Here is a 12,559-nt window from a genome sequence, read left to right as displayed (position 1 = left end):
TAACCTAACTAACCTAACCTAACCTAACCTAACCTAACCTAACCTAACCTAACCTAACCTAACCTAAAGCTAAGCTCATACCTAGTTGTAAGTGGTATTACCAAGTTATATGCGACCGCACAATGAAGCTAACATCTATTGAAGCACCATTGTACGCACATGGTTATCCTTGTTGAAACTTATGATCAATAGATTTATCCTCGGCTACACACGTGCCTGTAATTTCTTTGTAGATAGCCTGCGCATTCCTCTACAATTATACATAGATATGACTACAAATTTACAAAGGCAATGCAGGGAAATGTACACGGGTCCAAAAGTATTTGCAACTTCATAAATCGAGCTGTGTGGCATGAGTCTCTCAGTCAGAGTGTGGGCAATGGTATGGTTAAGCAAATAGTTTTTGTGCGGGGTGTCTTGGGACAATCAAAGCTAATTGTTGCTTGCAACTCAGATAGGATCCGCGCGGTTCAATTAGATGCCAATTGTCTGACAAAGGATCTAATTCAGCAATGCAAATCTAATTACAAAAGGTGTGTCTAATTATGGTCTATCATGATGGGGGGAGTAGCTAATTGATCTAACAAGCTAATAAGCGCTGATTAGCGCTGATTAGCTCACCTGGTTTTTCCTGACGCAAGGAGGGAATTAGCAGTTAGCAGCACCAGACCATTACATTACAATTTGCTAGTGTTTTCTTGCCTACAGTACTAGTAGGGTGGATTATTTCTGGAGCAAAACTGGGTGGTAATTGCCCATTTTCTCCCCCAAATAGCAATGCGTGTCTGCCATAAGTATACCGTTAGAATTGCACGATTTTTGTGCATTTTATGGCATACATATCATGTGGATCTGGCGGAGTCACGGTTTTTGCTATGCGGTAATCCTGAACCAAACATTAAGCTAAATTTGGCTGGTTCCCTTTTCTCTGTCTCATTTTGTGACTGATGCTCCACCGGGGTACCTTCCTAAAATAGTCGAGCCGAGTCAAAACAAATACGCATACCACGCCAGCGCTTAGTTTTGCACCCTTCAATCACGACGCATGCCAACCAACTCTGGGGCACGGTCAACCTCCCTCCTCCCGCTGCTCTCTAAACTATACCCAGCTAGCCAGCTATATCTTCCAACATAGCATTATGACTTCAAATCCAAGCTTGGCACCAGCAGACAGCTGCTCACCGTTACCCTCGTTACCCCAGGCTCCAGAGGTAATGGTCATAACCTATAAATTGGCCTCCATCTTATACTTTGATGCCGGTAGATGAGCTCAACCGAGCAGCATGTCGAACCTACAGAGTCTTCTACAAAGCTACTGGAGTCTCATGACCCAAACAACTCAAGCCCAATGCTTCCCATAGACCCTCCCACTCACGATCATGCCCCATTAAAAGCCTGGTTATTCACGATCCTACCATTGGCTATCCACCTCCTAGGTTCTCTGGCACTAGTCGCGACTCTACTAGGCTACCTCGACGGTCACCAATTCTACTTAGAACGACAGCCTGAGGTACATTTGGCCAATCGAACATCCCAATCTCAACAATTACCCGGGTATAACCTGCTGCAACCCAAAGTTACCACTCTTCTGTCTGTTTACCTCGTGATCCTTCGCTGGGTTGCTGCCATGTGGGCCGCTCCTTTGTGCTGGCGTACCATATTCATGCTTGCAGGGAAACACGGGATAGAATACAGGGATATAAAATGGGTGGTCAGTTATGGGGTATTTCGCCCCTCGACCAATTTCCAGTGCTCTCTGAACCTACTACTAGGTTTCATCCTGGTCTTTACGCTGGTGCCTCAACCTTCCGCCCCCCTAGTAACTGGTTCCATATCGTGGCTGCCAAGTAATAAAACCATAGACCTGCCTGATCGTCCTGATTTCACACTCGCTGGGTATCCCCAAGATCTCAACGTAACCGAGCAATTTAATTATATGAGGGCGGCTGGGGCCAACCTCGGTACTACCATCCTCAAAAACTTCAACGTTGCTTGGAGCCAAGCTCCCGATCCATTCATTTCCAAGCGAGTCATTGCCTCCGCAGCTCGTCTGGGCATTGGGAGCACGTTTGATAGCGTTCTTCTACCATACTTTGCTGCTACTCAAATTGAATGGCTCCCCGAGATTGATAACAATAGCCTCCGACTACTTAATTCCATGCAAATTAATAACGACAGATTACTCGATCAATTGAATTTGACCGCGGCCGCGGCGTTGATTGTCAACGAGACACTGATAGGGCCGCCCACGCCCCCTCCTCCAGCATGGTACATACTCATCAACGTCGGAACGCAGAGCAATTCCAAAGCCCGGAAATGCAATTTATTCGATACGTTTCTGCCCGCCAATTCCACGATACCAGTCTTTACCGCAGATATTTATTCCTATTGTGGTATCCAGTACCCTAGTTGTTTTGCCTACGCCAAAGTATCTTATATTGCGGCCCACGGAATTTGTAGTGATTGCCGAGTTGGCTCACTTTCTACAGTGCAGAACGATACTGAGATCGAACTGGTGCCAGACTATGGACCGGTTCGCTTCGCGACACATGAGATGTCTCGATACATAACGCAAATGACACCATTACAAGACTCTCTTCCTGATCCAAGGTTTGATCTTGAAGTTTATGCTATCGCTTTTCTCACTCGGCTGTTCTCTGCATCGTGGAACGCCTGGGCCGATGCGTCCGCAGATCAATATATGGTCACTACGGGATATAAACCAGCGGTCTCGACGCTCACAGCAAAGATCTCCCGGTCCAGAGTCTACGGGTGGCTTGCTCTTCAGCTTTCGCTCACGTTCGCCGGGGCGGGCTTTATATGGCTACAATCGACATCTCGATATCCACTTCTCGGGGATACGGCCATGGTGGCGTTTAATATCGATAGCACAGAGGTGTCTAAAACTCCGCCACATGAACAGGAGAAACGCGAGCTGCTTGGAATTGAACCCAAAGGGGATGGATGGAAAGTGATTGTTGTCAATTAAGTATGAGACGTGCCGGCCCAGCTTCTGAAATCCTTACGTAGCCTGGACAGATGTCTTATGGAGACCGGTTTACAAGTATTCTCAGGTAGCTATAGCGTTGCTAGCTTTGTGTGGTGTTCATGTAGAGGGGTGGCTGCACTTGGATATGCACAAATTGTAAATCGCATCAATTTAACTCAAATAAAAAGTGATCTTTGGGTGCATACATAAAGATAATAAAAAATCGGATATTTTGCTAGGAAGCTACAATCACTGTGTATTATCCGTAGTTCTACTTGGCCTTACTCGGGTTGCACAGTAACCCGTCCGGATGCAAATCCGGCAAGGCATTATTTTAAAAATAACCCATCACAACCTTTTCGACCCACACGTATCCCATAGTCCCATATTAGGGCCCAGGCTACGTAAAGCAATAGTGTAAGGATCAAACCTTCGGATCACCTAGCTTTCGATCCATGTCTGAAGACTAAAATGCATTCGGGGCGCTCAAAAATGTCGACCGGAATGGGCTCGTGATTACAGGACCTCGAGTATGATCCTTCTAGGAATCTCAGGTCCCGTAGAGTTGGGGCCGATCAGATTATTCCATAAGAGTCATCCGAAATTATTTGGGGCCAAGCACTTAAAGTCTTGAACTTGGTCTGAGTGTGCAAATGAATAAAATTACCGAAGTATTGACAAAGCTACAGTTCCTCCGGATTAAGATATTTCCTAAGAAATCATTTCCCACCTTTGTGTCCGCATACCTCTTGATGTGGGCCATCGATGAAACCACACTTCCAGCCGCTGAGTACCAGAAAGATTGAGTGTATCAAATCGAGTCGAAAACTGAACTTACAACGATTGACAACGGTTGTCGCAATACCATACTTGAGCACATCTGTCACAGCTAAAACGGGTACCATGATATATATATATGCTTGCGGGCATCTTCCGCTAAAACATTTCATAATCCTGGAGCCTTCTGTTGGGTGTTGCTGACCCAAGGTAATAATAATATCCACCAAGCACTTTGTGCGTTTGTGGTGCTGTCAATATCCCTAAGTTCCAAGTCTATACAGACCAACTCCAGTGAAAACGAAATGCCGGTGGACCTTAAGCCGATTCTCCAAAGAGTGAACAAAAAAATGGTTGCGTTCGCCTTTGCTGCTTTCACAACAAGTACTTGGGCCCATGAGGATGTTACGGTTCGTATATGCGGGGTTGGTTGCCAATGCAGTCGGAACGTTCCCCCATTCGTCCATGTATTGTCGGAAGGTATAAGGCGAAGGGCGTTTGTTATAACCTGGTCGATCGTAGAAATCAAGTTCGTTCCCTGGTGAGATGTCATGCAAGTTGGAGCCTAGGACCTCTTCTGTCATTGCAGCGAAAGCCACCTGGTTTGACGTGTCGGTTATGTTCGCAAAGTCTAGTCCCTGTCGAGGTACAGTTCCCACTAAGCACATGTCGGCTGCGAGTCACTCGGAATAGCGTACCAGATAAAACTCTGTTTTGACCAAACTTGAAAGGTTGCCGAGCATTTTAACGAAGTCGAGTGCGAATGCTACGCGGGAAGCCGCGTAGTAGTGGGTCCCTGCTGTGATTCGATCAATATCTCGCCTCCTGGCAGTCCCCCCGGACGCAGGATTGTTCTTTCTTAGTCTGTTGGATTTTAAGACTTTGGTAATCACAAACCATGATGAGATCTGCGCACCATTTCCGCCTACCCGAACACGAACGGCACCAGCGTGGTTGGCAACGTTGACAATATGGTTCAAGAACGGTACCGCTAGAACAGAAGAGTTTTTCCCGATGACTCGATCTGAGACGGATAAGCCGATGGAGAATCCCAAGTATGGACCAGAGATATGAATACTCGCGCCTGTGGGGTCACCTTGTTTTAGCTATTTGATTCACTATATCAGGGAGTCGGAAAGTAAAACAGGTTATATACGCACCGATACCACGAACTCGCGGTTAAGCTGTGCAGGAGGAATTGGCGGAGTCAACACTGTAGGATCCTCAGACGAGGTCGTAGAAACAGTAGTACCGATATTCGATGCTGCTGCAGAAGGTACAAATATGATATCCAAGAGGCGAACCATCCCGGGAGCTGGGAGTCTGCCAGTCGATGGATTTGTGTTCTTATTCCAAGCGAGACTGAAAGGTTTGTCGTTTCCTGATCAGCGGAATAGAAATCCGTGCTGAACATAGTCTTCCTTTTCGTAATTTGGGTCTCCCGGCTTCCTAATCAGGAACGTGAAGTGAGAGTCAAAGTCGACACGTGCGGAGATCGACCATAGCTTAAAATTCATACGGATAACTCGGGTCAGATAAGTCATGCGGTGCAAATAAAAGAAATACCATGGAAGTCGAGAACCATCATAGTAAAGCACTTAGCGCTGCGACTGACATATAAGCTGTTAGGGACTCCCGTACGAATGAGATATCTGTGGGGTTATCCACAGCAATATGTCGGTGAGCGACGAGGCCCTATCTGTCAAGCTTGACTATTTTGAGATGCCTGCGCTTGAGATCAACGTACGTTGAACCTTAAGAAATGTTGATGGACAATCGTTGAAATGAGGCCACAGAATCACATCGCAAGTGGTTTCGAGTGGCGAGGTTTCGAAGATACGGGTTGACGAGAGTTCTCGAGCGGATAAAGCTTGTTAAATTAATGCGTCCTGATGAGTTGCTCAACTGATCTACGGCAACAGGAAGGCATGAATACTCTTGGGGGACTCGTGGTTAAAAGGTGAGACAAATATGACACGTGAAGTCCTGGCTGGCCTTCGAATGCTTGCCGATACAGTCAAGGGCATGACAATGCGGCACGCACGCATCCTTTACATCTCGTGCGTGCGACCGATCCTCACATATGGCTCGCTCCTGTGGTTCCACGGCAACCACCAAAAGTCCCTATCCGACCCAATCCAGAAGGCACAAAATGTGGGGATTCGGTGGCTAACAGGTGCCTTCAAAACAACCCCCACCGCCGCTCTCCACCACCTCGCGTCCATCCCACCCATCCATGTCCACCTCCACAGACTCAACACCAACGCGGCCGCCAAACTCAGAGCTCTCCCCAAACTCGCCGAAATCAGCCGTCGTCTCCCCCCATCTTGGGACTCACACGACCCATCCTTACCGCTCTCCCCTGTGCCCAAACGTCATACGACAACAACGCCATCCCCCATCACCCGACTCGCAGCACTCTCCCATCCAGAAGCCGAATTCCAAACCCCCTACCTCAAACCCCCATGGTGCCCCGATAACCCGTTCCCCGGCAGACTGATATGTGCGTTCCCCCCCGGTGGCTCCTCGAAAACCCGCCGTGCAAAGACCGCCGAGAACGCCAATCGCCTGATCGACGCACTCGCGCACGAAGGCACTCTGATTGGCTTCTCGGATGGTTCGAAAGAAGTTCGGTCAGGGGTTCGCAAGGTCGGAGTCAGATACAGCGTCCAATGGAAAAAATCAGAAATTGCCAAGTTCAGCGGCGGTATTGGGCCCCGCGCAGACATCTTCGACGCCGAAATGCTCGCCCTCGCACTAATAGCACGAAGATGCGTGCGGTTCGCCAAGTCCCACAACATCCACAAAATTCACGTCTTTTCGGACAACTTAGCGGCTGTGCGCATCATCAACCGAGCGGAGCCGCACCCCGCTCAGTACGCCTCAACCCTGTTCCGTAAGGAAGTCCACGCTTTCCTTGCGAACGACCCGAGACGATCCTTCGTGGTCCAATGGATCCCCGGCCACTCCAAAATTGAAGGAAACGAGCGCGCGGACAGGTTAGCTAGCGCGGGCCTCGACCTCTGCCCCACTTCGCTCTTCAATCGCACTACAACGTGGGCTAAGTGCCGAGCCACCCAACGGGCCTCCAGGGCATGGGGAAAAATTTGGGCGGATAGTACACACTCTGAAACCGTGCGAAAGCACATTCCCCGACCCCCCTCTCTCAAACTCCACCCCATTTTCAATTCCCCCGGCCTCCCCCGATCAGTCTCATCCCGCCTCGTTCATGTGATGACGGGTCACGGTTGGTTTGGCGAATACAAAGACCGAATGCCATTCATCGATGGCCCCTCCAAATGCTTGTGCGGAGAACAAATCCAAAGCGTCCCCCACCTCCTATTCCTGTGCCCCCTCACGGAGGACAGCCGTAAAATTCTTACCAACGCTGCACCAGACCTAAACCCCTCCACTCTCTTCGGCTCTACCAAAGGACTGGAGGCGGTGGCGAAATTCATACTTCACTCTGGAATCGGACTTTATAGTTAACCTCGTGGGACCGCTTAGTGACCTTCCCTCCCTGCCTATCTGCAACGCCAACAGGCGCCGTTTTTATGTTTTTCTCGTTTATTTCGCGCTTCCTCTCTCTGTGCCCTCTTTTCTCTCGTTCCGTTACTGCGTGGTTTGACTGGGGATGCGTTGTGTAATGGTGTTGTATGTATCATCTCGAGCGGTTTGCCTTGTTCGCATGTAGCTCCTGTTCTCCGCAATAGAAGTGTATTAAAAAAAAAAAAAAAATATGACACGTGATTAACTATATCCAAGTACACCGCCACTATAATTGTCTGGCTTTTCCCGGATTGCAGAGCTGGGATCTGACTCATCACTCTGGGACACTTATTGGGCCCTATACAAGTTTCTCGATCTTCTGAGTTTTATCTTTATGTCGCTTTCTCACCATGATCATAGGGAAAAGCATGAAGCTTGCAGTTGTGCTTTTTTCCATAAATGTTATTTAACCTCTCCAGGTTTCCAATGAAGGGTGGCCTCGGCTCAAGCGCCGAGCCGGCTAACGCTTACGTGATGCGGAGCAAAGGGGGTGATTAGTTCTACCATCCCACCACCATCATCGTCCCTTTCTCGTGTCGCTGCCCCGAAACAAGGCCATACATATAAAACAATGGCCGAACCCTACGATGAAGCGGCTGCAACAGAAATGGTTGAAGCGTATGGTGTGTTGTTTCACAATGTAGTGGGTACTAAAGCTAACGAGATAACAGATTTCTTGCTAAAGTTTATTGTCATTGGTACGTCCTACTTGATGCACATTGGCAGAGAGTCTAAATAGTAGTGTAGGGGAGGCTGGAAGTGGGAAGTCTTGCCTTTTGCACCAATTTACGCAAAATTCGTGTATGTCGCCTCATCGCATAACGAGTAGTCACTTATTTAGTCCCCTCTATCTTTAGTTAAAGAACATTCACAGCATACCATCGGAGTTGAATTCTCTAGCAGAACAATAAATATCGGCGAGAAACGAGTTAAACTCCAATTATGGGACACGGCTGGTCAGGAGCGGTTTCGTTCAGTAACGAGGAGCTATTATAGGGGTGCCGCAGCCTGCCTTCTCGTATACGATATAACCAGGTACGCTTGAGCCTAAACCCAGATAAACGTGTACACGAATCTGATGAGATTGGTCTTTTCATAGTCGGTCATCGTTCTTGAATTTATCGCGCTGGTTAGCAGATGCACGAGCGCTTGGGAGTTCTCAGCTCGTCACAGTACTGGTGGGAAATAAGACAGACCGAGAAGAGGAGAGGGAAGTCGAGTGGAGTGAGGCGAGCAAATGGGCATCGGAGAACGGTGAGTTGCTTGACCCAGGAATTGCGATTCGATTACTGATCAGTGGTTAGACGTACATTTTATCGAAACGTCCAGCCTAACAGGTGATAATATCGAGAAGCCGTTTGCCCTCGCCGCGAGGGCAATACTATTGAGCATCGAGGGTGGCCAGTTGGATCCTGAAAAGGTGCGTCAGAATTTACCCACCCAATATTTACCAGTGCTCATTTATTGTCGCGCGGCCATTTACCATAAACCAATTATATCCCTGCAATCAACTCGACAAATCCATTATCATTATTCGACTAATTGTTTTTATCTCGCATCAAACGATTATCACTTTCACCCCCAATCATACCTCCATTATCCTCCCTGCATCATTACCCCACGAATTTACCGTCTAGGCTGGCTCGGGCGTCTCATACGGAGACCGCCAGCTCCGGCGCATTGCCTCAGGATCTCGGCTATCGTTCTCCATGGGTTCCGTTTCCTCCGGCCGTGGTCGAAAGGGAATATTTAAATTGACAGACATGGTTACGGCCAAACGGAGGGGGAAATGCTGTTAACTGCCAGATTGTGTGATACCCAGTGAGTCCTCTGCGTGTTCTTGCTGTATAGGTTTAACCAATCGTTTGAATAGGTTATTTGATTCATGCCCACTTATCTCTACGCTCTCGTACACTGAACATCATAATTACATTCGCATTTTTACCCCCTACTTCTGGAATCGAGACTGCTCGCTCACTGATCGTACACCCAACATTTTCAACCGCAACGCTCGAGGACTTCCTCGAAACTTAGATCCTCTTATTGATTTATGACGTGCGTTTTTGTTCGATATCTGTTCTTATCCTGGCTTTAGTGGATGCAATGAAGGTTTCATATGTGAATATGTGAGAACAAATGTGAGGACGGCATTAACCACCCTCCTGACTTAGGGAATCATCACTACTGGGATACTTATAAAATATATTCTGGATGATGACTCCAGAAAAACTCCAGTCTAAATCCTAATCCATGCGTGTTTAATAGACGTCTGTATATTAATTTTTGAATGCTGGTCAGATTGGACGTTCATCTCGATGGGAGATTGAGACAGACTGGTCTTACATCAAACTGGGGGAAATATTTAGTCGACCCGCGTGCACACATTAACTAAAGTATTATCCAAGGCCTTCATTTAATCCAGGAATCAGATGTTGACATCAAAACGTGAGTTTTGCTATTCAGGTTATCAAAATGACCACTGTCGTTGGTTTACTGGTTAAATCAAGAGGGGAGTAATGCTCCGACCTTTCGCATATTGGATGAAGAGCTACTAAGTGGATTGGATCTGTTGGAGTGTTTCCCTTCGAGCCCGAAAAAGCCCATAGTCAGTAATATTAGCGAACCTCAAACCGTCCGAGGTTCCATTCCATGGCGCTGCTTATTAATGGGACTTCAAACGAATTGTACATAACCACTCGGTACCTACAATGTCTGACTCTTCTTTATTCTCTGGCTATAGTTAATTGGAAGCGCTTTGACAATATGACTTGGCTACAAATCTCCTAGAACTTGCCCAATGATGCTGCTGAAAGGATACATAACCAGACGAAGTCATATGGCCTGAGTTGTATTCGCAGGTTCTGGCTCATCGGGGACAAAGCTGGGCACTGCAGCCTGAAGCGCTTGTCTGATGTCCGCAATGAGATCTTTTGGATCTTCAATTCCGATACTTAGGCGGATCAGATTAGGCGTAATTCCTAGTGAAAGACGCTGAGCCTCGGGCATGCCCTAGAAAGTCAAGATGAGGCGTCAGCGCCTTGATCGAATGATAAGATATATATATCTTGCCCTATGAGTCATCACCGCCGGTATTTGACCCAGGCTCTCCACCCCACCTAGACTAAAGGCTAGCGGAAAATAGTGGCTATGATTGAAGAAAGTCTCTACCGCATCTATGCCTCCTTTAATCCTGAATGTGATCATCCCACCATATGGGATACCTTCGGAAGTTTCATTGGGAGACAAGTTGTCGATGTATTCCTTGGCAGTGGGAGAGAGTTGTCTAAGGGCGACTTCATAGCGTGGGTGAGTGGCTAGGCCAGGATATGTAACAGACTCTACAGCTGAGTTGGGCCCTGCGATCGACTGGAGGTATGTGGCAATTTTGAGAGCATTTCGACCATGAGCTTGCATCCGAAGATGCATGGTTTTTGCCCCACGGTGAGCTAGCCAGCAGTCATGAGGACTTGGTACGGCTCCTGAGAATACTTGGAGAAAGCGAGCACGCCTGGCATACGCTGTGGCATGTGGGTGATTGGGCTCCGCAGGAAAAACAAGGGCACCCATCAGAACGTCAGAGTGACCGTTGACATATTTGGTTAGGCTGTGTAGAATAATGTCGACCCCAAGAAGGAACGGAGATAAATAAAACGGGGACAAAAAAGTGTTGTCTATGAGTACAAGAGGGTTCGAGGGGTGAGCGCGAGTAAGCCGGACAATTCTAGAAATGTCGATAACACGCAGTGAGGGGTTCGTGGGTAGCTCAAGCCAGACCATCTAATCAAAGCACAGTGTAAGGAGCAAAATGTACATTTCTCTGAAGAAATGTAGAACAAATACCTTGGTATTCTCTCGGAAGCATGCTATTATTTCTTCGTCAGAACTTCTTTCTAGATCGACAAACGTAGTTTCGAGTCCCTGTACCTCATTGGCGATCCGGGTCAGATATCTGAGGAAATCAGTTCGTCAGACGTGGTCGTACTACACATTCAAGACGTACGTGTATGTACCGCCGTAAACATCATCTATACATATGATATGAGGGTTCTGGCCAAGTGCTTGTACAGCGTTTGCCGTTGCAGAAGATCCTGCAGGGAATGCGATGGCGCTTCCCCCACCCAATTCAAGGGAGGCGAGCAATTTCTCCAGTTGATTCCGATTGGGGTTGTCTACACGAGTATATGCGTAACCCTATTATAATGACATTCAAAGGTTTATATGAATAAATTTTAGAGAGTAAATCAATTGTTTACCTTATTTTTCCCGACGCCATCTTGCTTGTACGTGGAGGCTAGGTAAATAGGACTAACAACTGCACCTGTCCCAGGATCGCATTCTGCACCAACATGTACTGCACGAGTGTCAAATCCAGCGCTATGGTTCGCCATATCTGACTTAGAAAGTTTAGGCTCAGATTCAAGAAAATAGAATCGGTCAAATGGCTGGTGTGGATCCCGAGCTTATATCGATATCGTGGTTGGGTCCTCTGTTAATTTTGCAATATGACTCGGGCATTCCCTGGAGCTTCCCTTAGCTACCAATTGCAGGCGATATGGCGTGATTGATGCATCTCCCACCATTATTCTCCTCTCGGAACTCATTTGATTTTCAGCGGAAACTGTCGATTTCAAAGAGTCAGGCACAGTTATGTGTCCATCTCATTAGTAAAGGTTAAGATTGAAAGCGGGGGCCACGCATTTGGGGAAAAGTCCTGCTCTGCTTTCTGCGACAATCTGACAGTAACTGGCGGGAAGATATTTACGACTGTAACTTGCACATCAACCGGCTTCTATTCGTGGGAAAGATTTGTCATCAATGATTGTACAAGTAACGCAGGCCTCAAGGTCAGCTCCCATATACAGTATCTTAACTTGTATTTCATCTTGTCCATTAATCGTATGGAGAAAACTCGATTTATGCGTTCGGAAAAAAGTTACGAAAGCATATCAATGTAGCATGTAAACATCCTGAAATTTTCGCAAGATGCAGTCTCGATGACGAAACGTACCGAAAACGGTCTCTGTAGACATCCGGGGATTTCTGACACGAACAATTACATAGCTATAGACTATTTCTGTACTATCCCGACCGTCCATTCCCGGAAACTATAGAAACTCTGACGACACGCTCTACGAGGCCCCGAAAATCTCGGGAGCACTCGGGAGCGTTCGGTATGACGCTCGGAAGTGCTTGTGGAGTGCTCCCAAGCGCTCGCAGAGCAATCCGGATCCCTCTGTTTAAATG

The 12,559-nt window shown here is 47.4% G+C and overlaps 5 protein-coding genes across 5 annotated transcripts; 3 read left to right on the top strand and 2 right to left on the bottom strand.

Moving 5' to 3' along the window:
- Positions 1 to 1,264: 1,264 nt before the first annotated feature.
- RhiXN_12305 (uncharacterized protein) lies at positions 1,265 to 2,989 on the top strand (the record flags this gene model as incomplete). Its single annotated transcript, XM_043332120.1, has 1 exon — positions 1,265 to 2,989. One exon carries the CDS (start codon positions 1,265 to 1,267, stop codon positions 2,987 to 2,989), a length of 1,725 nt encoding a protein of 574 aa, XP_043186881.1.
- Positions 2,990 to 4,029: 1,040 nt separating this feature from the next.
- RhiXN_12304 (uncharacterized protein) lies at positions 4,030 to 5,073 on the bottom strand (the record flags this gene model as incomplete). The annotated part of the gene is made up of 3 exons (XM_043332119.1): positions 4,030 to 4,404; positions 4,465 to 4,872; positions 4,927 to 5,073. 3 exons carry the CDS (start codon positions 5,071 to 5,073, stop codon positions 4,030 to 4,032), a joined length of 930 nt encoding a protein of 309 aa, XP_043186880.1.
- A 664-nt stretch (positions 5,074 to 5,737) lies between these two features.
- On the top strand, positions 5,738 to 7,255 carry RhiXN_12303 (RNA-directed DNA polymerase from transposon BS; the record flags this gene model as incomplete). Its single annotated transcript, XM_043332118.1, has 1 exon — positions 5,738 to 7,255. The coding sequence occupies one exon, from the start codon at positions 5,738 to 5,740 to the stop codon at positions 7,253 to 7,255; it is 1,518 nt and encodes a 505-aa protein (XP_043186879.1).
- Positions 7,256 to 7,886: 631 nt separating this feature from the next.
- Positions 7,887 to 8,952, top strand: RhiXN_12302 (Ras-related protein Rab-4B; the record flags this gene model as incomplete). The annotated part of the gene is made up of 7 exons (XM_043332117.1): positions 7,887 to 7,938; positions 7,987 to 8,013; positions 8,063 to 8,116; positions 8,173 to 8,350; positions 8,415 to 8,569; positions 8,620 to 8,735; positions 8,770 to 8,952. The coding sequence occupies 7 exons, from the start codon at positions 7,887 to 7,889 to the stop codon at positions 8,950 to 8,952; spliced, it is 765 nt and encodes a 254-aa protein (XP_043186878.1).
- A 1,195-nt stretch (positions 8,953 to 10,147) lies between these two features.
- Positions 10,148 to 11,703, bottom strand: RhiXN_12301 (Cys/Met metabolism PLP-dependent enzyme; the record flags this gene model as incomplete). The annotated part of the gene is made up of 5 exons (XM_043332116.1): positions 10,148 to 10,324; positions 10,400 to 11,092; positions 11,156 to 11,264; positions 11,316 to 11,506; positions 11,569 to 11,703. 5 exons carry the CDS (start codon positions 11,701 to 11,703, stop codon positions 10,148 to 10,150), a joined length of 1,305 nt encoding a protein of 434 aa, XP_043186877.1.
- Positions 11,704 to 12,559: the final 856 nt, after the last annotated feature.

Source organism: Rhizoctonia solani, chromosome 15, assembly GCF_016906535.1.
Source record: "Rhizoctonia solani chromosome 15, complete sequence".
NCBI classification, from domain to species: domain Eukaryota; kingdom Fungi; phylum Basidiomycota; class Agaricomycetes; order Cantharellales; family Ceratobasidiaceae; genus Rhizoctonia; species Rhizoctonia solani.
The sequence above is the reverse complement of the archived record's forward strand: the minus strand, read 5'-3'. Positions and strand labels throughout refer to the sequence as shown.